Consider the following 24,884-nt stretch of genomic DNA (forward strand, 5'->3'; position numbering starts at 1 on the left):
ACAGGCCCAGCCGCTCCGCGGCATGTGGGATCTTCCCGGACCGGGGCAGGAACCCGCGTCCCCTGCACCTGCAGGCGGACTCCCAGCCACTGCGCCACCAGGGAAGCCCCTCCTCTCTTCCTACTTGTCTTCCTCCCATGGCTCCTGCTCTGTGTTTTCCCTCCTCTTCTTCGTCCATTTCTTTTCCATTTTCTCCTCCTCTTCCATCTTGCCGTCCTCTTTCTAGTTTACCTCCTTTTTCTATCCTCTCGTCCTGCTCCCCTTCTCCTTCTCCGCGTTCTGGAACCACCCCTTCCCCCCACCAGCTTCTAAGAATTCTAGCTCCGAGGGGCTCAGGGTGTGGGGTGAGGGGTTTCAGCACTCAGGTCTGCAGGTGGCGGGCGTTTGGGGGTGGGGCTCTGAGTCATGGTATTCCGGGAGCTCAGGGAAGGGGGCGTCCAGGGTCCAGAGCGCCTCGGCTGGCGATCGGGGCACTGATCACTCCTGTGTCCTCTAGCCTCAAGTGCAGCAACTGCTACATGGTGTGGGGTGGAGACTTCGTGAGCCCCGGGCAGCAGGGCCGGATCAGCCACACAGACCTTGTCATTGGCTGCCTGGTGGACTTGGCCACTGGCCTGATGACCTTTACTGCCAACGGCAAAGAGAGCAACACCTTTTTCCAGGTAAGCCCAGCCCTCATTCAGCAACTTAGCAATAGCATCCTCGTGTCTCAGCATCCCGGGACATCCCTCCCAGACACCCTCTGAGGGCAGACCCCAGAGAGACAGGATAAAACAGCCTCAGGACAGGCCAGAGCTGGGAGGTTCCTGGGAGACCACCTAGGTGAACCATTCCTCGAACTGACATCCAGAAAGGGGGAGACAGAGCAGAGCCTTGACCTTGGAGAGAGGTCCATATCCCTCTTGGGCTGGGTGATACCAGTCGCCACCTTTTCACCAATCAGGGCACATCCTGGGATGGGCCAAAATTCTAAGGTGGGATTTTCCTTTTCATCACTTTATTATGAAAGATTTCAAGCATACAGCAAAACTGAAGGAATTGTATCATGAATGCCCATATACCTACTACCACGAATCTGCTATCCATCCATTAATCCATCTAACTTTATTTATTTTATAAAACTTTATTTTGAATGGAGAATTTTAAAAATGCGCAAAAATAGAACAGCGTAATGAACCTCCATGTCCCCATTACACAGCTCCAACTAGTACCCACTCACGGCTAACCTTGATTCATCTTCATCCACACCCACTGGAGGATTTTGAAGGAAATCCCAGATATCGTATGGTTTGTCTCAGATATATGATACAGTTTGTCTCTTTTCAGTATGTATCTCTAAAAGATAAGGATTCTTTTAAAAAACATAGCTACAATACCACTGTTGTCTTAAAAAAAACCCAAGAATTCTTAGATATCACCAAATATCCAGCCCATGGTCAAACTTCTCTGGTTGTCTCCAAAATGTCTTTTTACTGTTTGTTTGAATCAGAATCTAAATAAGGTGATATGTTTTGGTTGGTTGCTAAGTCCCTTCAGTCTCTTTTCATATGTAGGTTTCCCTTCCATTTTTTTCTTTTTTTCCCCTTTGAAATGTATTCACTGAAGAAATCAGCTGTCTGTCTGGTAGAACTTTGCTCCTCAAAGTGTGGTCCCGGGACCAGCAGGCTCTGCATCACCTGGGAGCCTGTTAGAAATGCAGAATCTCAGGCTCTTACCCAGACCTGCCCAATCAGAATCTGATTTTTTTTTTTAAGAGGGCTTGAATTTTAGCTCAGTTATTTATTTATTTATTTATTTATTTATTTATTTATGGCTGTGTTGGGTCTCCGTTTCTGTGCGAGGGCTTTCTCCAGTTGCGGCGAGCGGGGGCCACTCTTCATCGCGGTGCGCAGGCCTCTCACTGTCGCGGCCTCTCTTGCTGCGGAGCACAGGCTCCAGACGCGCAGGCTCAGCAGTTGTGGCTCACGGGCCTAGTTGCTCCGCGGCATCTGGGATCCTCCCAGACCAGGGCTCGAACCCGTGTCCCCTGCATTAGCAGGCAGATTCTCAACCACTGCGCCACCAGGGAAGCCCCAGAATCTGAGTTTTAAAATAAATCTCAGGGCATTCGTGTGCACACTACCATCTGAAGAGTGCTGGCCTAGTTTCCCACAGGCTGAATCTGGCTGGTGCACACCTGAGGTGTCATTTAAACATTTTCCTCTGTCCCCTGTATTTTCTTGTAAACTGGGAGATGGGTCCAGATTAGATTGGATTAGATTCAGGTTTGACAAGACTGCTTCACAGATAGTGGTGTTTGTTGTGCTAGAGCCTGGGTGGGTTTCTCTTCAAAGATCAGAGGGGCTGCAGGGAAAGGCAGTCAGAGGATGCTTTTTGAACTTTGAAGAATAAATAAGTGCTTGGGAGAGAAACAGGAATGGCATTCGTGGGTGGGGGTGGGCACGATGTGCGCAAAGACCCAGACGACAGGTTGCCCTGGGGGAGGTGGAGGAGGTTGGCCTCATTGGGTCAGAGGAGGTGCCGCCCGTGAGCCACTTCAGGGCTCTTGCGGAGCCTCCAGTGCCTGAGTTTGGATCTGTAGACGCCAGCAGCATCAGGCTGGGGCAACTGGCTCCCGAGTCGGGGATCCAGAGTCAGTACCACCTCCAGTTCATCTCCTTCCTCACCCTGCCCTCTTCTCCCTTTCCAGGTGGAGCCCAATACAAAGCTGTTTCCTGCTGTCTTTGTCCTGCCGACACACCAGAACGTCATCCAGTTTGAGCTGGGGAAGCAGAAGGTCAGGTTGCCGTGATGGGGCGCTAATGGGGGCAGGCTGAGGACAGAGGTGTGGGAGGTCAGGCTGGCAGAGCGGCTGAAGTGGGGGGAGAAATCCGGGAGGTCTTCCTGGAAACAGAGTGGCGGGAGGGAAAGGGTGGGGAATCCTGACACGTGCATCCCCCTGTGTCCCCAGAACATCATGCCGCTGTCGGCCGCCATGTTTCTGAGCGAGCGCAAGAACCCCACCCCACAGTGCCCGCCGCGGCTCGAGGTGCAGATGCTGATGCCCGTGTCGTGGAGCCGCATGCCCAACCACTTCCTGCAGGTGGACACGCGGCGTGCGGGCGAGCGGCTGGGCTGGGCTGTGCAGTGCCAGGAGCCGCTGACCATGATGGCGCTGCACATCCCCGAGGAGAACCGGTCAGGGACAGCCCCGGCGCCCAGGGGTGGGGCGGATACTGCAAGCGCTCTGGGGTCTGGATCCCACCCGGTGCCCCTCCCCACTACCCCGGGACTCCAGACAACACCCCAGGAAGCCCCGGACCTACCTTACCATCCCCAGATAACACTCCAGGGGGCTCTAAATCCCTTTCAGCAGGCTCAGACCCACCTCAGGGGACCCAGACTCAGCCCAGGCATCCCCAGCTAACACCCCAGTGGACTCCAGACTCACCTACGGGGCTCCAAACCCATCGCAGGGAGTCCAGATCCACAGCAAGGAGACCACACAGCATCCCAGGGGCCTCAAGTGCACCTCAGAGGGTCTTGCACATTATTCAGAGAGGCCTGGAGGCGCCCCAGGTTCTCTTGGACATACCCAGGAGACTTTAGAGGTATCCCTTGGAGATATCTAACCCGCTCCAGGGGACCCAGGCACACCGGGCTAAAGAGTATTCACATGGATGACAGGAAAGCTTTTAAGGACTCTAAATGTGGCCAGGATCCCAGACTCACCCGAGGAAGATGCTTCATCTTTCCTTTATTCACTGATTCGACAGATAGCTCTGAGCTCCTCCTGTGTGACAGCAGAATTCTAGCCTGGAGACACCAAACTCTTGTGAATGGACATTCTAGTAATGCTCTTGTATAACTCAGGGGACTCAGACCTGCCCAGGAGGACTCAGACCCATCCCCAGGGGCCTCAGACACACCCATTTATTCATTTGTTCCTACAACAAATATTTATTGAGCACATACTATTTGCTAAGTCCTTTATTTATTTATTTATTTATTTATTTTTGGCTGTGTTGGGTCTTCGTTGCTGCACGTGGGCTTTCTGTAGTTGCAGCGAGTGGGGGCTACCCTTTGTTGCAGTGCACGGGCTTCTCATTGCGGTGGCTTCTCTTGTTGCAGAGCACGGGTTCCAGGCGCACGGGCTTCAGTAGTTGCGGCACACGGGCTCAGTAGTTGTGGCTCGCAGGCTCTAGAGCACAGTCTGGGTAGTTCTGGTGCACTCACTTAGTTGCTCTGCGGCGTGTGGGATCTTCCCGGACCAGGGCTCCAACCCATGTCCCCTGCACTGGCAGGTGGATTCTTAACCACTGCGCCACCAGGGAAGCCCGCTAAGTCTTTTTAGGTGCTGGGAATATAGCAAACAAACAAATAAACAAAAGAGGCAGAAATGTCCTGTACTGGCGGAGTTTACATTCAGGTGGTGCTCAAATATAACCAGGGTACTCAGACCTGCCAGAGGGGGATTCAGACCCAACCTGGGATCCTAGATACATCTCAGGGTCACCAGATATTTCCCATGGACTCTTAGATCCCCAGAGTACCAGACCATCCCATGGATCGCAGATATATGTCAGGGAGCCCTCAGACCACTGAAGGACTTCCAGAACCATTAAAAGACTCCTAGACTCAGCTCCACAGACCTCACAGAAACTTGACCCAGCAGAACACTGGGATTCGCTCCTGGGGCCACCAACACTCCCCTGAGCACCTCTTTGCCTCTCTGTGGTCTGTGTCTCTGTCTCCCACCTCCTCTGCCTGCTGAGTCCCTGAATGTGGCCCATCTCCACTGCAGATGCATGGACATCCTGGAGCTGTCGGAGCGCTTGGACCTGCAGCGCTTCCACTCGCACACCCTCCGCCTCTACTGCGCCGTGTGCGCCCTGGGCAACAACCGCGTGGCACATGCTCTGTGCAGCCACGTGGACCAGGCACAGCTGCTGCACGCCCTGGAAGACGCGCACCTGCCCGGCCCCCTGCGTGCAGGCTACTACGACCTCCTCATCAGCATCCATCTCGAGAGTGCCTGCCGCAGCCGCCGCTCCATGCTCTCTGAGTACATTGTGCCCCTCACTCCTGAGACCCGTGCCATCACCCTCTTCCCGCCTGGAAAAAGGGCGGATAATGGTCCCCGCCGCTACAGCCTTCCTGGTGTCGGCGTCACCACCTCGCTGCGGCCTCCACACCATTTCTTAGCTCCCTGTTTTGTGGCTGCCCTGCCAGCTGCTGGGGCGGCAGAAGCTCCATCCCGTCTCAGCCCCAGCATCCCTCTGGAGGCTCTTCGGGACAAAGCACTAAGAATGCTGGGGGAGGCAGTGCGAGACGGTGGGCAGCACGCACGCGACCCTGTCGGGGGCTCCGTGGAGTTCCAGTTTGTGCCCGTGCTCAAGCTTGTGTCCACCCTGCTGGTAATGGCTTCCTCCTGCTTCCCTCTGGCCTGTTCTTTCACATTCCAAATCATCCATCCATCTGTACCTACATACCTCCATATGTTCCCCTCCCATTTATACATCCAGCTACCCATTCATCTCTCTGTCCATATACCCTTCACCTTCCAACTTATCCTTCTGTCATCTGCTCATTCACTTTTCCTTCCATCCATTCGTCTGCCATCTATTCATCTGTTTAGTAATCACTTCCTTCTTTCCATTCATCCATCCAACCAACCGTCATTCATCCATCCTCCACCAACCTTTCCATCCATCCACCTATTCATTCAAACATACCCCCATCTTTCCATCCAAATGTTCCTCATCTATTTATCCTTCCAGTCTCCACCCAATTATCCATCCATCCATCCATGTATCCATCTAACTTTCAATCTGGTTGTCCATTCATTCACACATCATCACATCCACCATTTCATCTATTCATCCGTCCCCCTACCCATTTATTTATTAATCTGTCTTTCCCTTCATGCATTCAACCATCAGCCTCCTTCCACCTGTGCATCCGTTCATCCACCCATCCACAGATTCACCCATTTCTCCATCTTCCACCTATCTGTCCATCAATCCATGCATCTCTCTATCCATATATATTAAGACCCATCCACGTACCCACAAAGCCATCCAACCATCTACACCCTTTAATTCACCCATTCTCCATCCTTCTACCCCTTCTTCATTTCATGTACCCTTTCATTCACATACCCGTCTAATGACTTATCCATATATCCATCCATCCATCCAATGTTTCATACGCAAACCTATCCACCCATCCACATATCCATCCTACCCCGGTGCCTGGTTATTTACCCATTTATCTATTTGCCCATCCACTCATTTACTTGCTTATGCATCTGTCAAACCATCTATCCACCCACCTATCTATACATCATTTATCCTGTCATCCATCTACCCACCATCTCTTCTTCCACCTTTACCTTCATCTCTCAGTTCATTATCCACCCATCCATCCATCTCCCCATCAAACCTCTACTATTCCGTTTATTAATTCATCCACCCAGTCACCCAGTCCTCCCCCCGTTCATTCATCTCTCTCTCTTTCCCCACTATTTTTCCCTTTTATCTACCTACTCTCCTTGCATCTGATAGCATCTTCATTATGTTGACTGAGAGCTAGCATATGCTGGGAGCTATGAGGGCCTCAGGTGTAGGGTGTGTCCTGTTACAGAGTAACAAATGCTCAAGCTTGGGAAAAAGGACACTTCTTGTGAAGGGAGAGGTGCGCATGTTCGGCTATGTAGTCTGGGCCACGTACGTGGGACACAGGGTGTGGATCTGGGGGGATCTTAAGGAGGATGGGTGGCAGGGCCGGGGGCGGGGTGCCATTCCTGCTTGTAAGAGGAGCCGTATACAGCCAGTGCAGGAATGAATCTGGCCTGTGCGGGAGAAACAGATCTGGGGAGTGAGGCTGGGTCTTGATTATGGAAGCCTTGCAGGCCACAGTGACAGACCCGGGCTTTGTCCCGTAGGTGATGGGTATCTTTGGCGATGAGGATGTGAAACAGATCTTGAAGATGATTGAGCCTGAAGTGTTCACCGAGGAAGAGGAGGACGAGGAGGACGAGGAGGACGAGGAGGAGAAGGAGGAGGACGAGGAGGAAGAGGCACAGGAGAAGGAAGATGCAGAACAAGAGGAAGAGGAGGCGGCAGAAGGGGACAAAGAAGAAGACTTGGAGGAGGGGCTGCTGCAGATGAAGCTGCCGGAGTCTGTTAAGTTACAGGTGGGCTGACTCTTCCTGTTTTCCAGCCTCCATCCCTCTGGGCTAGGACACACAGGGTCTGGTGGGGCTTGAGTGCGGACTTTGTCCCAAGGCCCTGGGGAGCTGTGGAAGGGCATAAAGCGGTGGAGTGCTGCTGGCTTTGAATGAGCTATCTGGTTTCCATGTGGGAGGTGAATTAGAGGGATGAGACCGTGGAGATGGCCGGCTTGAGGATCCAGGCAGGAGACAGTGGTGGCTCGACCAGAGCAGGGCTATGGAGTGGGGAGAGAAAGCAAGAAAAGTTTCAAGGAAGTCCTGACGGTCTCACCACCATCCCTCCTACTGCATGGCTGTCATCCCACAGATGTGTCACCTGCTGGAGTATTTCTGTGACCAAGAGCTGCAGCACCGTGTAGAGTCTCTTGCAGCCTTTGCAGAGCGCTACGTGGACAAGCTCCAGGCCAACCAGAGGGACCGCTACAGCATCCTTGTGAAAGCCTTCACCATGACTGCAGCTGAGACTGCCCGACGTACTCGCGAGTTCCGCTCCCCACCCCAGGAGCAGGTCCTCTGACCCCTGACCCCAGCTGGCCTTACTGTCTAAACCCAACCTCAACCTCTCCCCTTACTCTGATCACTGACGATACTCACTTAACCTCTAAATCTGAGCTTGACCTCTGACCCTATCCATATACTTATCTGTTACTCTTCTACCTCTCTCTGAACCAGACTTCTGAGCCACCGCAGACTGACCCTGACTCCTTTCGAACATTTAGTCGCCCAGATATTCTTCGCTAATGACCTTAGACAGGAACTCACGATAGGGTCTTTGATCCTTGACTTCAGAGTTCCTGCTCTGGGGTCTCTGACCCTCATTCTAATCTTTGACCTTCCCCTAGATCAACATGCTATTGCACTTCAAAGATGCTGACGACGAGGAAGATTGTCCTGTCCCTGAAGAGATCCGACAGGATTTGCTCGAATTTCATCAAGACCTGCTGACACACTGTGGTAAGAGAGGAGATCAGAGAATCCTCCTCCCATACTTGCTCTTGAGACCTGTCTTGAAGTTTTCCTGATCTTAAATATCTACAGTATTCGTGCAGTACCTGTTGGTAAAATGAATGAGTGACTGAATGAATGAACATGTCAGTGAACAGGTAGATGATGAGTGGAAGGATATGTTTATGTGGGTATTTGGGTAGATGTATATGTGGACACATGGCTGTAGCTATAGCTGGATGGAAGAGTGTGTGAACTGATGGAGAGAAGGATGGCCAAATAAAGAAATGCGTGAAGAGACGGCTGACTGGTTGGATGAATGAAAAGAAGGATGGCTGGAGGGGTGGATGGCTGACCTCTATTTTTTCTCATAAGTCAGCTGATAATCTTACTAAGATTTTCTTATATGTGATGAGTCATTTTTCCCTGGCTGGCTTTCAAGATTTCTCTTTACCTTTGCCTTTAGGCAGTTTGAGTATGATCTATCTAGGCGTGGAGCTCAACGAATTTATCCTACTTGAGCTGTTTTTGGTTTTTGCCGCACCATGAGGTTTGTGGGATCTCAGTTCCCCAACAAGGGATCGAACCCAGGCCACGGCAGTGAAAGCCAGGAACCCTAACCCCTAGGCCACCTAGTTTCTTGGATGTGTAGATTAATATTTTTCATCAAATTTGGGACTTTGAGGCCATTATTTTTCCAAATATTTTTCTGCTCCTTCCTCATCTCTCCTCCTAGGACTCCCATTATGCATCTGTTGGTACACTAGATGGTGTCCCACAGGTCTCTGAGGCTCTGTTAGTTTTTCTTCAGACTGGATAACCTCCGTTGTTCTACCTTCAAGTTCATTGATTCTTTCTCCTACCAGCTCAAGTATGCTGTTGTACCCCTCTAGTGTTTCTTAAATGTCAGTTTTTGTACTTTTCAACTCTGTATGGTTATTTTGTATATTATCTACCTCTATTAATATTCTCTGTTTGATGAGTCATTGCCATCATAATTCTCTTTAATACTTTAGACTTGGTTTCCTTTAGCTCTTTGAAGATACTTGCAATAGTTGATTTAAAAGACAAATGATTCAAGGAATGAATAAATGAACAAACATGAACATATAAAGAAACAAATGGAACCCCCCGTGAATGCACACATGAATGAGAAATGAGTGAGTGAACACATGAATGAATAAAGAAGGAAATGATAGAGCAGATGAATAAGCAAACGGATGAATGACACGCTCTCTCTTCTTGACCACCTCCAGGAATTCAGCTGGCGGGGGAGGAGGAAGAACCAGAGGAAGAAGCCACCCTGGGCAGCCGCCTGATGAGCCTGTTGGAGAAGGTACGGCTGCTGAAGAAGAAGGAGGAGAAACCGGAGGAGGAGCCACCTGCTGAGGAGCACAAACCCCGTGAGGACCGGGGCCACCAGGGATGGCACAGGGGTGGGCCAAGCAGCCCTGCGCTTGGGGAGTTTCTGGGTCCAAGACAGGCCACCAGGAGTAGCCCAAGGGACCGGTGGATGGGTATTAACGAGAGAGGAGGAGTGGAGAGAGGGGTGAGAGGGGAGGCATGCTGGAGGCGTGGCCCCGAAGCTGGGGCTGCACAGTGTGTGTGTTGGAACAGTGTGGTGCGTGGCGGCCAGAGCAGAGGCATACATCCAACCTTGGGATGGGGCATCTCCTGCACCACCATGGCTTCCACGTACTTGTGGCTTTTCTTTGTTTTTCCCTTATTTCTTGGTGAAATGATTCCTATGCTGAGGGCTTAGGAAAGCAGTCGTGATAAATGTTGGGCCCATGGGTCATTAGGCAAACTAGATATTAACACCATATAACAAGGAGAGAGTCCCTAACATTGGTGGAGGGTTTATTCTATAACATTCAAGAAATTTTATTGGGCCAACTCCGGGCCAGGCACTGTTGGTAGGGCCAGGGAACGTAATAGGGGGAAGAGTCAAAGTCCCTGCCTTCAAGGAGTTTAGAATATTACAAAAGATACCAATATACATATACCATAATGTCAGATGGCCACACATATTAAGAAGAAAACTAAAGCTGAGTGAGAGGAGAGAGAGGGACAAAGATGGAGAGGTTGGAGTGGGGGAGTGAGGTATGCAAAGATCTGGGGAAAGATGATTGGTACAGATGGAACAGCCAGTGCAAAGGCCCTGAGGCAGGAAGATGCTTGGTGCGTTTAGAGACCAGTCTGGCTGGAGCAGAGTGAGCCGGAGGAGAGGTACAGAATATGAAGTCAGAAGTGATGGGTCCAGATCGTGTAGAGCAGATGGAAGGAAGGTAGGACATGTCACAGGTCATGAATTGACACCATCATTCAGTGCCAGTGCAGGAAGGTTTCTCCTGACCCTGAGACACAGGAGACATCTGTCTTCTCTCCCAGAAATCCTGGGAAGAAAAAGGGTTGGGAGAGAAAGAGAGACAGGGAGAGAAATGGATGCTGGATATAGAAGAGGAGAGTCCTGGGGACATCGCCAGGGAAAATAAAAAGAGTTCATTTTTGACATAATTTTCAGATGACACCAAAGTCTTCACAGTTTTTCTTTGTGTCTGTTGTCTCCCATGATGAAAAATCAGCAGTGTTTTTACAGAACAAATGGAATTACCACTTGCACTTTCAAAGGCGCTCAGAATAACGCTCTGGTACTTTGCAGTGATACAAATGCTTTTTCCCCCTAAAGCTTTTAGGGGGGCACTTACGGTCTGGGTATAGGGTGAAGAGGATAGGGAGACTCCTAGAGCCACAGAGGAAAATCTGCCAGAATCCGCCCCCTCCTGGCAGGGGGAGGGCGGGGGGTGGGTGGTTAGTAACTGAGAAGCCCTCTGGAAAGAGGGGCGCCCTCTGTACCGTTTTCGCTCAAGGCCCTGGCCAGGAAGAGTGTTCCTACCCTTGTGTCCCCTTCCCAGAGTCGCTGCAGGAGCTGGTGTCCCACACAGTGGTGCGTTGGGCCCATGAGGACTTCGTGCAGAGCCCCGAGCTGGTACGGGCCATGTTCAGCCTCCTGCACCGGCAGTACGATGGGCTCGGGGAGCTGCTGCGTGCCCTGCCCCGGGCCTATACTATCTCACCCTCCTCCGTGGAGGACACCATGAGCCTGCTTGAGTGCCTTGGCCAGATCCGGTCCCTGCTCATCGTGCAGATGGGCCTCCAGGAGGAAAACCTCATGATCCAGAGCATTGGGTGAGGCCCCGCCCCTCCCCTGACGCTGCACGTCCCCGGGGAAGGGAGGGGAGACCTTCCGGCTCAAGCTTGTCCACCGGCTCACGTCCTCTGGACGCAATAATGTGTCCTTCCCTACTTCTGCTCCATCCTCAGGGGGGTGTGCTCCTCCCAGCAGCTAGCCCATCTCCCTAGGTAATGTCCACCCCCCCCCACCCCGTTACCTCTCCACCCACCCCTGGGTAACAGCTCCTGCTCACCTGTGACTCTTGGCTCAAGATGTACCCTCTTTGAACTTCGGTTTCTTCATCTCTAAACTGGGGAAGAGCCGCGCTTATCTTGAAGAGTTGTGGTGCGGCTTCAGTGAGCTCATGTAGCGGTAATAACAGTAATAATAATTATGATAACAATAGTCTTGAGCACTCAGTGCCAAGTGAGCCTCATTCATTCACTCAGCAAACATCCATTGAGCACCTACTGTGTGCCAGGCCCTTTCTAGGCACTTGGGGTTACAACATGCAACATGATAGAGATCTCCGCCCCAGGGGAGCCCACCTTGGACCCTCTGGTTTCCTTGTCTGTGAAAGAGGGATAATTCTAGTTCCCGCCTCCCAGAGTGGACATAAGGATTGAATGAGTTCAGATCTGTAAAGGGAGCGGTGCCGGGCACAGACTAGGAGTTCAGGAAATGTTAACTTTTACCACAGTGGTGGTGATGGCTCCTGCAAGGGTCTGGAGGCTCTCCCTGGACTTGCCTCCACGCACTCTACCTGTCCACAGGAACATCATGAACAACAAAGTCTTCTACCAACACCCGAACCTGATGCGGGCGCTGGGCATGCATGAGACAGTCATGGAGGTCATGGTGAATGTCCTTGGGGGTGGCGAATCCAAGGTAAGGGGGCTGCGTGGGCCGGCGAGCTCAGGGGAGGGGGCCCCGGAGGGCAGGCACTGACCACCAGCCCACCCTGCTTGCCCAGGAGATCCGCTTCCCCAAGATGGTGACCAGCTGCTGCCGCTTCCTCTGCTACTTCTGCCGCATCAGCCGGCAGAACCAGCGCTCCATGTTTGACCACCTGAGCTACCTGCTGGAGAACAGCGGCATTGGCCTGGGTGAGGAACCTCGAGCCCACTCCTGGCGGTCCACCCAGGCTGGCCCCACTCTCCGCTGGCTCACTTAGTCATTTAACAAATACTCACTCTTAACTCACCCTGGATCTGGACCTGTAATGAGAAGTGCTGGGGATACCCAGACAGCCCTGGCCCTGGCCCTAATGGGGTTCACAGTGGAGTGGGGTAGACAAACCCATCCCAGACAGTGTCAGCCTGGACTGGTCAGGCCTGGGATGGAGAAGCACAGTCAGAGGAGGCACCTGACCCAGGCTGGAAAAGGGGTGGTCAAGGAGGGCTTCCTGGAGGAGGTGAGGCAAGCAAAAGTGAGACAGTCAGCTAGGCACCTCCGAAGAGCATTCTCACTGCCTCTCACCCCGACAGGCATGCAGGGCTCCACGCCCCTGGATGTGGCAGCTGCCTCCGTCATCGACAACAATGAGCTGGCCTTGGCGTTGCAGGAGCAGGATCTGGAGAAGGTGTGGAGGGAGAAGGCCTGGCCCATACCTGGCCGCTTGCTGATTTGGGTCCCACTCTATGAGTGCCATTGTGCATGGTCCAGAACTGAATCAGAAGGGGAATAATTTGCAGCAAAGGGACAGGACCCAGTCACTCGCTCACAGGGCTGAGTGAAAATCCACACCCACCCTCCCCAGCCACGTGGGCTTGGCACGTTTCTTGGCCCTCTGTGCTCCCTGCTTCTGTGTGTAGCAGTGAAAGGCATGGGCTCTGGAGCTCAGCAACTTAGATTCAACTCCCCGCCCCTACTCCCAGCCCCACTCTCTTGCTCTGTGGCCTTGGACAAGTGGCTTAAATTCTCCAGGCCTCCATCTCCTTATTTGTAGAATGAATATAATAGAAACAATTTCGTACAGTTGTTCTGAGGATTACATAAGTTAACTCACGAAAGCATTTACAAAGCAGTAAGCACTTTCTAACAGTTGTCTACTGTTATAGTATTATTTATTTAACAAATGTTTTTGAGCATCTACTATGTGTCAGGACCCATCCAAGGCAGCAGGCGTATGACAGTGATTGAGAGTCAAAAATCCTTGTCCTTGTGAAGCTGACATTCTAGTTGGGAGGAGGGACACTAAACAAGATGAAGAAGTAAAATATGTGGTGTATTAGCTAGTGACGAGTGTTAAGGAGGAGAAAACGTGAGCAAGGGAGAGAAATGTCAAGTGTTGGGAGGGTGTCTGAGTTTAGACACAAGTGGTCAGAGAAAGCCTCACTGAGAAAGTGACCTTCAGGTAAAGCTCTGAAGGAGATGGGGGCCATATGGACGTGAGGGGGAAGAGCATTCCAAGCTGGGAAGCAGCCAGTGCAAAGGCCCTGAGGCAGGAGTGAACCTGATGAGTCTGAGGAACGGCAGAGAGAGCAGTGTGCTTGGAGCAGAGGGAGACAGGGTGAGTGCTAGGATGTGAGGGCAGGGAGTTGACAAGGGCAGATTGTGTGGAGGGTCTGTGGGCCACAGCGAGGGCTCTGGCTTTAGCCCTAAGTGAGACAGTAGGGGTCTCTCTGACTGTGTGGGGGACAGACTAGGGGTTGAAGGGAACAGTGAGCCCAGGGAGGAGGTGGCTGCGATGGTCCAGGTGGGAGATGATGGTGGAGGATGAGGGTTATTGTTTGCTGAGGGATCCAAATTGGATTGCGGAGCTCCAGGGATGGGCAAGGACTTGAGCCTCGGGGAGGAAGGTGGTGTGGGTATAGTCTCTGGCTGAGCCTCCTGTGCCCCCAGGTGGTGTCCTACCTGGCAGGCTGTGGCCTCCAAAGCTGCCCCATCCTCCTGGCCAAAGGGTACCCAGACATCGGCTGGAACCCCTGCGGCGGCGAGCGCTACCTGGACTTCCTGCGCTTTGCCGTCTTCGTCAACGGTGAGGCAAGGGGTGGCGGTAACAGGGCGGGAGGCTGGGGGTCACTGGCCAAAGCCTCCCTCGGGTGTGGCCCACATCCTGGGCCACAGGCCTGGCCTGGGCAGGGATGCCTCCAAGTGGGCGCGGGGCAGGGTCTGGAGGTCAACGGGGGCCTGACGTTCACCCCTGAGGTGCCAGGTCAGGGGCTGTCCAGGGAGGGACCCTGGGCAGTGGCTCATGAGGCCTCCTGACCCCGCGAGCCGCCAGGTGAGAGCGTGGAGGAGAATGCCAATGTGGTGGTGCGTCTGCTGATCCGCAAGCCTGAGTGCTTTGGGCCTGCCCTGCGGGGCGAGGGCAGCTCGGGGCTGCTGGCCACCATCGAAGAGGCCATCCGCATCTCCGAGGACCCCGCGAGGGATGGCCCAGGAGTCCGCAGGGACCGGCGGCGTGAGCTGTGAGTCTCCTGCCCCTTCCTCAGCAGAACCACCACCCTCCCCGAGCCCCTCGCTGCCTCCTCACACCACCCGCCTTCCCCTGCAGCTTCGGGGAGGAGCCCCCCGAGGAAAACCGGGTGCACCTTGGACATGCCATCATGTCCTTCTACGCTGCCTTGATCGACCTGCTGGGACGCTGTGCACCAGAGATGCATGTGAGACCTGAAGGCTGGGCTGGGGGGCGGGCACAGCCAACCTTGAACCTCTTCATTCAGACATTCAGCAACATTGATTTAGCTCTTGCTATGCGTGTGGTCCTGGGCTAGGCAATGCCGGGGACACACCAGTGGCTGAGAGAGCCCCTGGCCCCGCTCTCACAGAGCTCTCAGTCCAGTGCGCGAGATCAGGCAATGAAAGCCAGTGGTAGTCAGGGCTGCAGGGAGAAGCACAGGCAGAGGGGTCAGGGCTGGGAATTCTAGAGTTAGCCCCACGAGACGGAGTCTTTACCTGCCAGTGGGTTGGGAAGGGGTGGAATGGGGGAATGACCATATGGGGCAGGGGGTGCCTGATGACATGCCCACCTCCCCTCTCCAGCTAATCGAAGCCGGCAAAGGCGAGGCTCTGCGGATCCGCGCCATCCTGCGCTCCCTCGTGCCCCTGGACGACCTCGTGGGCATCATCAGCCTCCCACTGCAGATCCCCACCCTGGGCAAAGGTGCGGAGGGGCGGGACTCAGCAAGGGAGTGATGCTGGGGAGGAAGCAGAGGGGCCCCAAGGGCAGCCCTGACCCCGCTCTCTTGCCCACAGATGGGGCACTGGTACAGCCAAAGATGTCGGCATCCTTTGTGCCGGACCACAAGGCGTCGATGGTGCTCTTCCTGGACCGCGTGTATGGCATCGAGAACCAGGAGTTCTTGCTGCATGTGCTAGACGTGGGTTTCCTGCCCGACATGCGGGCGGCCGCCTCGCTGGACACGGTGAGCAGTCTGGCCACTCTCCCGGCCTCCAGAGTGGGATGTGTCATGGGAATAGTGGCAGCACTTTTGTTTGTTCTGAACTTGTGTACATATCATAATCCTCCCTCCCCCACCATCAAGATAGAAAACAAAAACCAAGAAAAACTCTTGAGTTCTGGGAAAGGGTGGGTGGAAACCTCCAACACCTCAGGTTATAAAAAAGAATTCTCAGTGATGGCTCAGCACCGTGGAGATACAAAGACCCGTGCACAACAACAAGAACAATAATAACAGAAGGTGACAATGCCAAGTTAAGATGAAGACTGATAACTCACCATTGGTTTGGCCAAATGGGGGAAGCAGTTTCAGTGAGGTGGTGGGGCTAAAGCCTTATGGGAAAGGGTTTAGGAGAGCCTGGGAGGACTTCCCTGGCGGTCCAGTGGTTAAGACTCCACGCTTCCACTGCAGGGGGCGCAGTGGAAGTTTGCCCCCTGGTCAGGGAACGAAGAGCCCATATGCCATGCGGTGCAGCCAAAAAAAAAATAAACAGAGAGAGAGAGAGCCCCTCTCAGAGAGAGGCTGAGAGGTGAGGTATTGGAGACAGCGATTGTTGACAGTCTACACAAGCTGGTGACAGAAGAGGCAGGGAAATGGCGATGTGCTGGCTGGGTGAACTTGGTCAAGAGAAGGCTCTTCTTAAGATGGGAGAAATGACTGTTCCCTATTGGGAAAGGGAACCCCGGAACTTGAATCTATAACTACCAGTTTATCAGAAATACAGGGGGCAGAGGAACAAGTTAACTGACACCACTGGGAAGCGACCAACCAAGGCCAAAATGTAGGAAATTCCTTTGGACCCATGACTCAGTTTCTTCAGCAGATAAATAGCCTTAAAAGTGGGGGAGGAAAAGGAACAGTTGCTGATGGAGAGACCTGTCAGCCAAGTACAGTATGGGGGTCTTCCTGGGGCCCTGATCCAAACAATCGCAGCTAAATGCAAAGCCATTTTTGAGACAATTAGAGAAAGCTGATCATGATTATTAAGAGATTTCGTTAATTCTGTGAGGTGTGATAATGGCAGCATGGAATGTTAAATAGAAGTATTGATACTTGTCTGAATGGAGATACATATTGAAGTATCTTTGGATAAAATGATATATGGCTGGGGGTTGCATGAAATATTACAGGAAAAAAGGCGAGGGTAGAGAGGAAAAGCATGCAGAAGGTGGGTGTCTGCAGAACAGCCTAATCTGGGTAATGAGGGTTCATTCATTGGCTCCTGGACTTTTGCGTGTATTTGAAATTTTGCATAGTCCAAAGTACTAAGGGTAGTGGAGTCTGGGAGAAGAAGTTTTCAGGGGAAGATCAGAAGAAGCCCGGGTCGTTTGCCCAGAGTTATCCTGGGCGGGTGTCAGGGCTTGATGTCCCCACCCTGCGCCCCAGGCCACTTTCAGCACCACGGAGATGGCGCTAGCGCTGAACCGTTACCTGTGCCTGGCGGTGCTGCCGCTGATCACCAAGTGTGCGCCCCTCTTTGCGGGAACCGAGCATCGCGCCATCATGGTGGACTCCATGCTTCACACGGTGTACCGCCTGTCCCGCGGCCGATCGCTCACCAAGGCGCAGCGCGACGTCATCGAGGAATGCCTGATGGCGCTCTGCAGGTGGGGCGGGACACTGGTGGGCGGGGCTACGGGTGGGGCGGGCCTCAGGGTGAGATAACCCCGCCCCGTGCATGTCCCCGCAGGTACATCCGCCCGTCCATGCTGCAGCACCTGCTGCGGCGCCTGGTGTTCGACGTGCCCATCCTTAACGAGTTCGCCAAGATGCCGCTCAAGGTGAGGGCAAGCCCTCTTCAGCTTGCGTATTTCCATGCTCCACCCACCAGCTTGCTCCACCCACCGGCTTGCTCCGCCCTCGGACTATGGGGCTCATTTGTATCACACCGCCTAGGCCAGTTAACCTGAAGACGCGCGGGCAGCGGGCCCCATAGAAACCTCTTTAACATTCACTTTGCGTCATTGGTGCCTCTAACACTCCCTAATTAGCGTTTAATTCGCATAACAGTGAGCCAACCCCACCTTAATTAGCATATATTTGCGTGGGGCACACTTTTTCTAATTAGCATGCTTATTTGCATGCTTAGACCACCGGCCTTCCACTATTCAAATGACTGCATTTATATGAGTAAATAGTACCACAGCTATCCTGAATATTTGCACACTGTCTCTCCTATTATATTTTCATTTGCATGCTAGTTTGCATAAGGAGATACCCCCAACTCAGATATTTTAACTATTTTGCATAATACATCTAAATCAGCCCCCATTTCAAATTTGCATATTGGCTGGTGGAGGCTCTCTTCCCAGCTACCACGTGTTTGCATGGGGTGCTGCCTATGTTTCTATTTGCCATGTTAATTCACATAAGCACAGATCACTTCATCCGTATGCCCATTTGCACATAACCCTACCCATGGATTAATATCTGCATGCTTATTTGTATAAAGAACACCAGACAAATCCAGCTCTGATTTAATGCCCATCCTGACTCTGAATTAGAGTGCCAAATTTACATAATAAACTGTCCAGGACCACTTCCCAATACACATGCCTTCCCCCCTTTATTAGCATATCATTTGCATAATCCACACCTCCTTCATAATTTAAAAGCACTGGCACCTCCCACCCCCACCCCGGGGCCTCCCTGGGCCTTCATTCGTCTGCCACCTGTTTATGTCCCCCTCATTTATGTGTCCCCCTCTTGTTCCCACCCAGCTCCTCACCAACCACTATGAGCGTTGTTGGAAGTACTACTGCCTCCCCACAGGCTGGGCCAACTATGGGGTCACCTCGGAGGAAGAGCTGCACCTCACCCGTAAACTCTTCTGGGGCATCTTTGACTCTCTGGCCCATAAGGTCTGGGCACCCAAGGGCCCTAAAAGAAGCCGGTTTGGAGGGTCTGGGGCCCGAAGTCAGGGATCCAGAATGAAATCCTCAAAGTTGGGGGTTCAGGGAGGGAGGCAGTTCTGCAGGTTTGGATCTAGGAGAATCTATGAGTTGGGTCTCTGGTTTGAACATTATGGAAGAGGGAATGGGCCTCTAGTTTGGGGGCTTGGAGGGGGTAGCATAGGGGTGGTTTGAGAGTCCAGGTGGGTCTGAGGTTTGGGTTTCAGGGAGAGAGACCATACTTCATGTTTGAGGGCTCAAGAAAGAGGGGTGATGATTGGAGGGGTGAGTTTGAAGTCCTGGTGCTCCAGGATTTGAAGGCTCCGTCAGGCCTGCAGTGACACCCCCCCGCCCTGACCTCCCCAGAAATATGACCCAGAGCTGTACCGCATGGCTATGCCCTGCCTGTGTGCCATCGCAGGGGCCCTGCCCCCCGACTACGTGGACGCCTCATATTCATCCAAGGCTGAGAAAAAGGCCACGGTGGACGCCGAAGGCAACTTTGATCCTCGGCCTGTGGAGACCCTCAAGTGAGGCCTGGGGGCAGGAGGGGGGCCTGGGGGCTGGGAGAAGGAGAGGTTTCAGAGGTGGAAGGAGGGGCCACAGCCCTAACATCTGCTGACCCCACCCTACTAATAGTGTGATCATCCCAGAGAAGCTGGACTCCTTCATTAACAAGTTTGCGGAGTACACACACGAGAAGTGGGCCTTCGACAAGGTTGGCGTCATGGTCCTCCCCTCCCCAGGAACCCCCACCCCTGCCAGCCTTCCTCAAGACCCCAGCTTTCCCCCAGACCCAGATCCTGCCGGAGGGCCCCAGATTTCCCTGAGACCCATAACTCTTCCTGGGATTCACAGCCTCCTCTGGAACCCTCAGCCCCTCTAGGGTTCCCTCTCAGTGTATGTCCACACCTCATCCTGCTCCCACGCCCAGCTCCATAGTGACACTGCCCCCACCTGTCCCCTCTCCACCTCCAGATCCAGAACAACTGGTCCTATGGGGAGAACATAGATGAGGAACTGAAGACCCATCCCATGCTGAGGCCCTACAAGACGTTTTCGGAGAAGGTGACCAAGCCTTGGCGCCCAAGTTGGGGGTCCAAAATTTGGGGGATCAGGGAGGGGTGAGGCAGCTTCGTGGGCTTGGATCTAGCTGGATCTGTGGGTTAAGGCTTCCCATCCATGGACTTTGCCTTCCCTCAAACTTGGCTGCCTCCCCTAGACCCCAGACTCCTAGTGTCCCTTCTCTTAGAAAGAGTTGGAGAGACTGAGTTTGATTCCTTGACCATACAACTTAACTTCTCTGAGTCTCATGTATAAAAGGGGATAATGAGAGTTTGGGAATCTCTGTTACAGGACAGGTAAGACACCTGGATTGAATTCAGACTGGACCACTTCCTAGCCACATGGTCAGGGCTTTCCCCTTTTGGGACACTGGAGGCCAGTGAGGCTGAGCCAGGGGCTCCTACCTCCACCTCCCTCTCACCCCATTCCACCAACTCCACTCCTTCCTGTCTACCCCAGGACAAAGAGATTTACCGCTGGCCCATCAAGGAGTCCTTGAAGGCCATGATTGCCTGGGAATGGACGATAGAGAAAGCCAGGGAGGGTGAGGAGGAGAAGACGGAGAAGAAAAAAACCCGGAAGATATCCCAAAGTGCCCAGGTGGAGGCGGGGCTGGGACAGGGGGCGGGGTCATGAGGGGGTGGTGAGCGGCTGGAATAAGGGGCAGGGCCAGGAGAGGGTGGGGCCAGGCAGGAGGTGGGGTCGAGAGGGGGATAAGGGCCGCGGGGGGAAAAAGGTGGGGTCAGCAGAAGGGGAAAGGCCAGGAGGGGGTGCAGGAGAAGGCTGAGAGATCTGGGAAGGGAGAGGGCATGGGTCTGAAGAACTGCAAAGGGCAGAAGAGAGGAGGGTGGCTTAGAGACAGGGACTTAAGGAGAGGGCACAGAGGAGGGGTGTAGGGCCAGGTAGGGGGGATAAATTGGCTTGGGGGCTGGGCTTCCTGCTAGTCCGTCCATCTTTCCCTTGTCTCCCCAGACCTATGATCCACGGGAAGGCTACAACCCCCAGCCCCCCGACCTCACCGGAGTTACCCTGTCCCGGGAGCTGCAGGTGAGTCTTCTGATCCTTTATTTGGGGACTGGAGGTGTCTGTAGGGAGAGGAAGACATCCTCTGAATGTGGGCTTTGACCCTTTGCATCCTCTCCCAGGCCATGGCAGAGCAACTGGCGGAAAATTACCACAACACATGGGGACGGAAGAAGAAACAGGAGCTGGAAGCCAAGGGTGAGGCACCCATCCCACGCCGCACAGACTCCCCTTCGCCGTAGTCCCCTAGTCACAGGCTCCGGAGTCATAAGGGCCTGGGTTAGAGCTGTGTGACTTTGAACAGTTGCTTTCACCCCACTGAACCTTCGTTTCTGTGTCTCTACCATGGGGATAACCACAGCATTTACTCCTGTAGGGCTGTGGTGAGGATGTGAGGAGACTCTGAAAGCAATGTTTGGTTATTCTTATCTCTGTCTTTATTACTATAATTATGCACACCCTCAACTTCAGGAACCACTTCAATGAGCAGCCTGGGTCAACCCCCACGCCCCTGATTTCTGGTCTTTGCTGCCCCAGGTGGTGGGACGCACCCCCTGCTGGTTCCCTACGACACGCTCACGGCCAAGGAGAAGGCACGAGATAGAGAGAAGGCCCAGGAGCTGCTGAAGTTCCTGCAGATGAACGGCTACGCGGTCACCAGGCAAGCGGGCTGGAAGGCTGGCCCGGGAGGGGTAGGGAAAGTGGGCGGAACCCCGGCAAAAGCTGGGATAGGTGAGTCCTAGGTAGCGGAGGCGGAGACAGAGAGAGGAAGATGATGGGGGAGGGGCCTGGGGGCAGAGGCGGGGCCAGAGAGGGGAGGAGCCTAAGAAGGGTGGGGCCTGGAAAGCGGAGGCACGGCCTGGAGGAGTCCAGGCCGAACTGGAAAGAGGCGGGAAACACGGCGGCTCTGCGTCTGGGCTGACCTCTCGTTCTGCGTGCACGCAGGGGCCTTAAGGACATGGAACTGGACACGTCTTCCATTGAGAAACGGTTCGCCTTCGGCTTCCTGCAGCAGTTGCTCCGCTGGATGGACATTTCTCAGGAGTTTATCGCCCATCTGGGTACGGAGAATTCCCTCCCCGTCCCCGCCCTAGCTGCAGTTTCACAAAGGCACCCAGTTCATTCATTTCTCCTTCCTCCCCTCATCTAATCATTGTGCCAGACATTGTTCTAGGGGTTGACAATAAGACAGTGAACAAGAAGACAAAGATCCCTGTCCTCCTGCAACTTACATTCCTGTGGTGGATTCAGCCATTTAAAGTCGGAAATAAGGAGATCACTGAGTGTGTCAGAAAGTCATTAGTGTTATGGGAAGAGGAATACACTAGAGCTAGCTAAAGAGGGTTGGGAGTGTGGGCCGGTTGTAATTTTAAACGGAGTGTTCCAGGACTTCTTGGCGGTCCAGTGGTTCAGATGCTGCACTTCCACTGCAGGGGTCATGGGTTTGATCCCTGGTCGGGGAACTAAGATCCCACGTGCCCTGCTGTGCGGTCAAATAAATAACTAGAGTATTCCAGGAAGCTGGGGAGAGAGCTATGTGGTCGTGTGGGGAGAGTATTTTAGGGAGAGGAACAACCAGTGCAGCGGTCGCTGATGTGCGTATTAGGAGGCCCATGTGGCTGAAGCAGAGTGACAGGGGAAGAGTGAGAGGAAATGGGGTCAGTGACAGGCAGATCGTGACGGGCTTTGCAGGCCATGGTGAGGACTGTGGCTTTTTGCTGTGAGTGAGATGGTGCCACGGGAGCATTCTAAGCAGGAGAGGGCCCTGATCTGCCTTGGGTGTTCACAGGCTCCCTCTGGCTGCCTGTGGGAGCAGACTGAGGGGGGCAGGAGCAGAGGAGAGTGAGAACTGGGCAGATTCTGGATCTATTCTGAAGGCTGAGGCTGTTGGGATGCCCCACAGATGCCTCTTATATACCACTAAGAATCACAGCTGGGCCCCCTATGGTCCCTTCCTGCTTCCCCTAGAGAGCCCCAGCATTCCCCTTAAGAGCCACCCAGGAACCCCCAAATTCCCTTCAGGTGAGTGAGTGGCCCAGCAGGATTCACTCATACATCTCACCCCAAATCCCACGTGAGCCAGACCTCCATGCCGCACAGCCTCCTGGCAATTCCCTCTCCTCCCTGAACCTCAGTTTGCTCATCTGTGAAAGGGGGATTCTGTTCACCATAACCAGCTACAGTTCTGTCACTTATTTGCTGAGTGACCTGGAGTGAGCTATTTCACCTCCATTTCCTCATCTGTAAAATGGGAATGAAGGACCAAGTATACAGGCCTCCAGGTTGGGAGGAGATTGTGCAAGAACATTTCTCACAGTGCCAGGGGACATAGCGAGTGTTTAGTAATTGGAGCCTTATTTTTTATTATTATTATTATTTTAATAGTACTATTAGTTTAATAATATGAATTATTACCGTCACTACGATGATGATGATGACGACTGAAACAGATTTCCACTTTAAAGTTGAATCTAATCTGTCTACATTGACTTCTTGTTTCATTCATTCATTCCACATCTACTCAGTGCCAGATACTGAAGTTCAGAAAGAAAAGGACTTGTGATTGGTGAGGAGGGCGATGTTCCATGGCCTTACCCCATCCCAGTTTGTCCTCCTCCCCATTTTCAGTCTCAGGAAGGGTTTGATCAAGGAGTTAGGGGGATCAGATGAAAGATAGGGGAGAGAGGTTTACCTCAAAGCCAATACAAGTGACTTCATACCAGGAGGCAATCTCCTATCATATCCCAACCCTGCCCCCTCAGAAAACCCTGAGTTCCCTAGCCTTGAAGCCACCATGACCCCTATTTGCCTTCCCCCACCAGAGGCTGTGGTCAGCAGTGGACGAGTGGAAAAGTCCCCTCACGAACAGGAGATTAAATTCTTTGCCAAGGTGAGAGGCGGGCTCAGAAGCTGGAGGAGGCTGGGGACTGGTGGGCTCTCCTCTCTCTTCACCCAGTCCCCTTCGTCTCTTCCCCACGCCCCCAGATCCTGCTGCCTTTGATCAACCAGTACTTCACCAACCACTGTCTCTATTTCCTGTCCACACCAGCCAAAGTGCTGGGCAGTGGTGGCCACGCCTCCAACAAGGAGAAGGAAATGATCACCAGGTGCGCCCCCCTGGGACCTGTGACTCACACCCCTGACCTCACCGCATTGTAATCCTGGATCTTTTCCTCCCACCCTTGGACCTTAGAGGCTCTGTCCTAGGTGCTGGGCACTGATCAGTCTACCTGCAGAGGTGATGGAAGGGCTATAGGGTGACCAACCGTCCTGGTGTGCCCCAGGACATGGGACTTTCAGGCAACCTGGGACTAATTGGTCACCCTGTCAGAAAGGCAGACCGGACTCCCCACCCCCAGCATACCAGTTACTGCTTGTGACTTTCAAGCCGGTTCATCTCTCTGCCCCTCTGCACCCCCTCTGTCTCCTTCGTTTTCTCCCCCATCATCCTTTCTCCTCCTGGCTCTGTCTTCTGTCCCTCTCCCCCTGTCTTCCCTGTCCCTCCTCCTCTCATTGTGTCCCCTTGGTGTCCTCGCTCCCTGTTTCTCCTGTCCTGTTTCTTTCTCTTTCTTCAGCCTCTTCTGCAAGCTTGCCGCTCTTGTCCGTCACCGAGTCTCTCTCTTTGGTAAGTAGCTCTGCTCCCGAGCCCTTCTCTCCAATCTTCCCTCTCTTCCCCTCTTCACAACCCCTCGCCCTGAAGAAATATGGCCCCGGTTCATGCCTTAATCTGAACAACTTTCACTGTGTTCTTCCTCTGGACTTGCACATGGAGTGGGTGGTCCTGGGGACAGAGCAGTGATGGGATAGTCCTGGGCCCTGCCGTCATGGAACTCTCAGACTCATCACCAGACGGTGACGGCCCAGAGGTCAGGGCCAGGATGGGGGAGGGACAGGCAGGGAGATCACAGCCAGGATGAGGGAAGGACAGGGGCCTATGGGAGTCTAGGTGGGGTGGGGATGGATGAAGAGAGATCAGCTGAGTTGGCTGTAGAGGGAGGTACTGTCCCCATAACCCTTTCTTCACCCAAGCCCAACTTCCTCCCCAAGGGACGGATGCCCCAGCTGTGGTCAACTGTCTTCATATCCTGGCACGCTCCCTGGATGCCAGGTGGGGCTAAGGGTCGTGGTGCCCACTCCCATTCTAACCGTGCTCCCACCCCCAACCC

General features: G+C 53.4%; 1 protein-coding gene across 2 annotated transcripts in view; it reads left to right on the plus strand.

Moving 5' to 3' along the window:
- Positions 1-24,884, plus strand: part of RYR1 (ryanodine receptor 1) — a gene marked incomplete at its 5' end in the record, with an annotated part of 118,295 nt that overhangs the window by 34,627 nt on the left and 58,784 nt on the right. For both annotated transcript variants that reach the window (XM_079907734.1, XM_079907735.1), the window contains 32 exons: positions 497-662; positions 2,690-2,776; positions 2,951-3,177; positions 4,784-5,396; positions 6,926-7,177; positions 7,521-7,721; positions 8,056-8,167; positions 9,415-9,561; positions 11,074-11,347; positions 12,107-12,221; positions 12,307-12,439; positions 12,821-12,915; positions 14,178-14,313; positions 14,560-14,746; positions 14,833-14,941; positions 15,321-15,441; positions 15,534-15,703; positions 17,126-17,346; positions 17,430-17,520; positions 18,460-18,600; positions 18,997-19,160; positions 19,270-19,348; positions 19,609-19,698; positions 20,155-20,295; positions 20,668-20,742; positions 20,841-20,916; positions 21,256-21,379; positions 21,664-21,779; positions 23,541-23,608; positions 23,704-23,825; positions 24,294-24,343; positions 24,766-24,826. In XM_079907734.1, coding sequence (XP_079763860.1) covers positions 497-662; positions 2,690-2,776; positions 2,951-3,177; positions 4,784-5,396; positions 6,926-7,177; positions 7,521-7,721; positions 8,056-8,167; positions 9,415-9,561; positions 11,074-11,347; positions 12,107-12,221; positions 12,307-12,439; positions 12,821-12,915; positions 14,178-14,313; positions 14,560-14,746; positions 14,833-14,941; positions 15,321-15,441; positions 15,534-15,703; positions 17,126-17,346; positions 17,430-17,520; positions 18,460-18,600; positions 18,997-19,160; positions 19,270-19,348; positions 19,609-19,698; positions 20,155-20,295; positions 20,668-20,742; positions 20,841-20,916; positions 21,256-21,379; positions 21,664-21,779; positions 23,541-23,608; positions 23,704-23,825; positions 24,294-24,343; positions 24,766-24,826 — 4,764 coding nt within the window. The remainder of the gene's footprint in view (positions 1-496; positions 663-2,689; positions 2,777-2,950; positions 3,178-4,783; positions 5,397-6,925; positions 7,178-7,520; positions 7,722-8,055; positions 8,168-9,414; positions 9,562-11,073; positions 11,348-12,106; positions 12,222-12,306; positions 12,440-12,820; positions 12,916-14,177; positions 14,314-14,559; positions 14,747-14,832; positions 14,942-15,320; positions 15,442-15,533; positions 15,704-17,125; positions 17,347-17,429; positions 17,521-18,459; positions 18,601-18,996; positions 19,161-19,269; positions 19,349-19,608; positions 19,699-20,154; positions 20,296-20,667; positions 20,743-20,840; positions 20,917-21,255; positions 21,380-21,663; positions 21,780-23,540; positions 23,609-23,703; positions 23,826-24,293; positions 24,344-24,765; positions 24,827-24,884) is intronic.

Source organism: Stenella coeruleoalba (genome assembly GCF_951394435.1).
Source record: "Stenella coeruleoalba genome assembly, chromosome: 20".
Taxonomy (NCBI): Eukaryota; Metazoa; Chordata; class Mammalia; order Artiodactyla; family Delphinidae; genus Stenella; species Stenella coeruleoalba.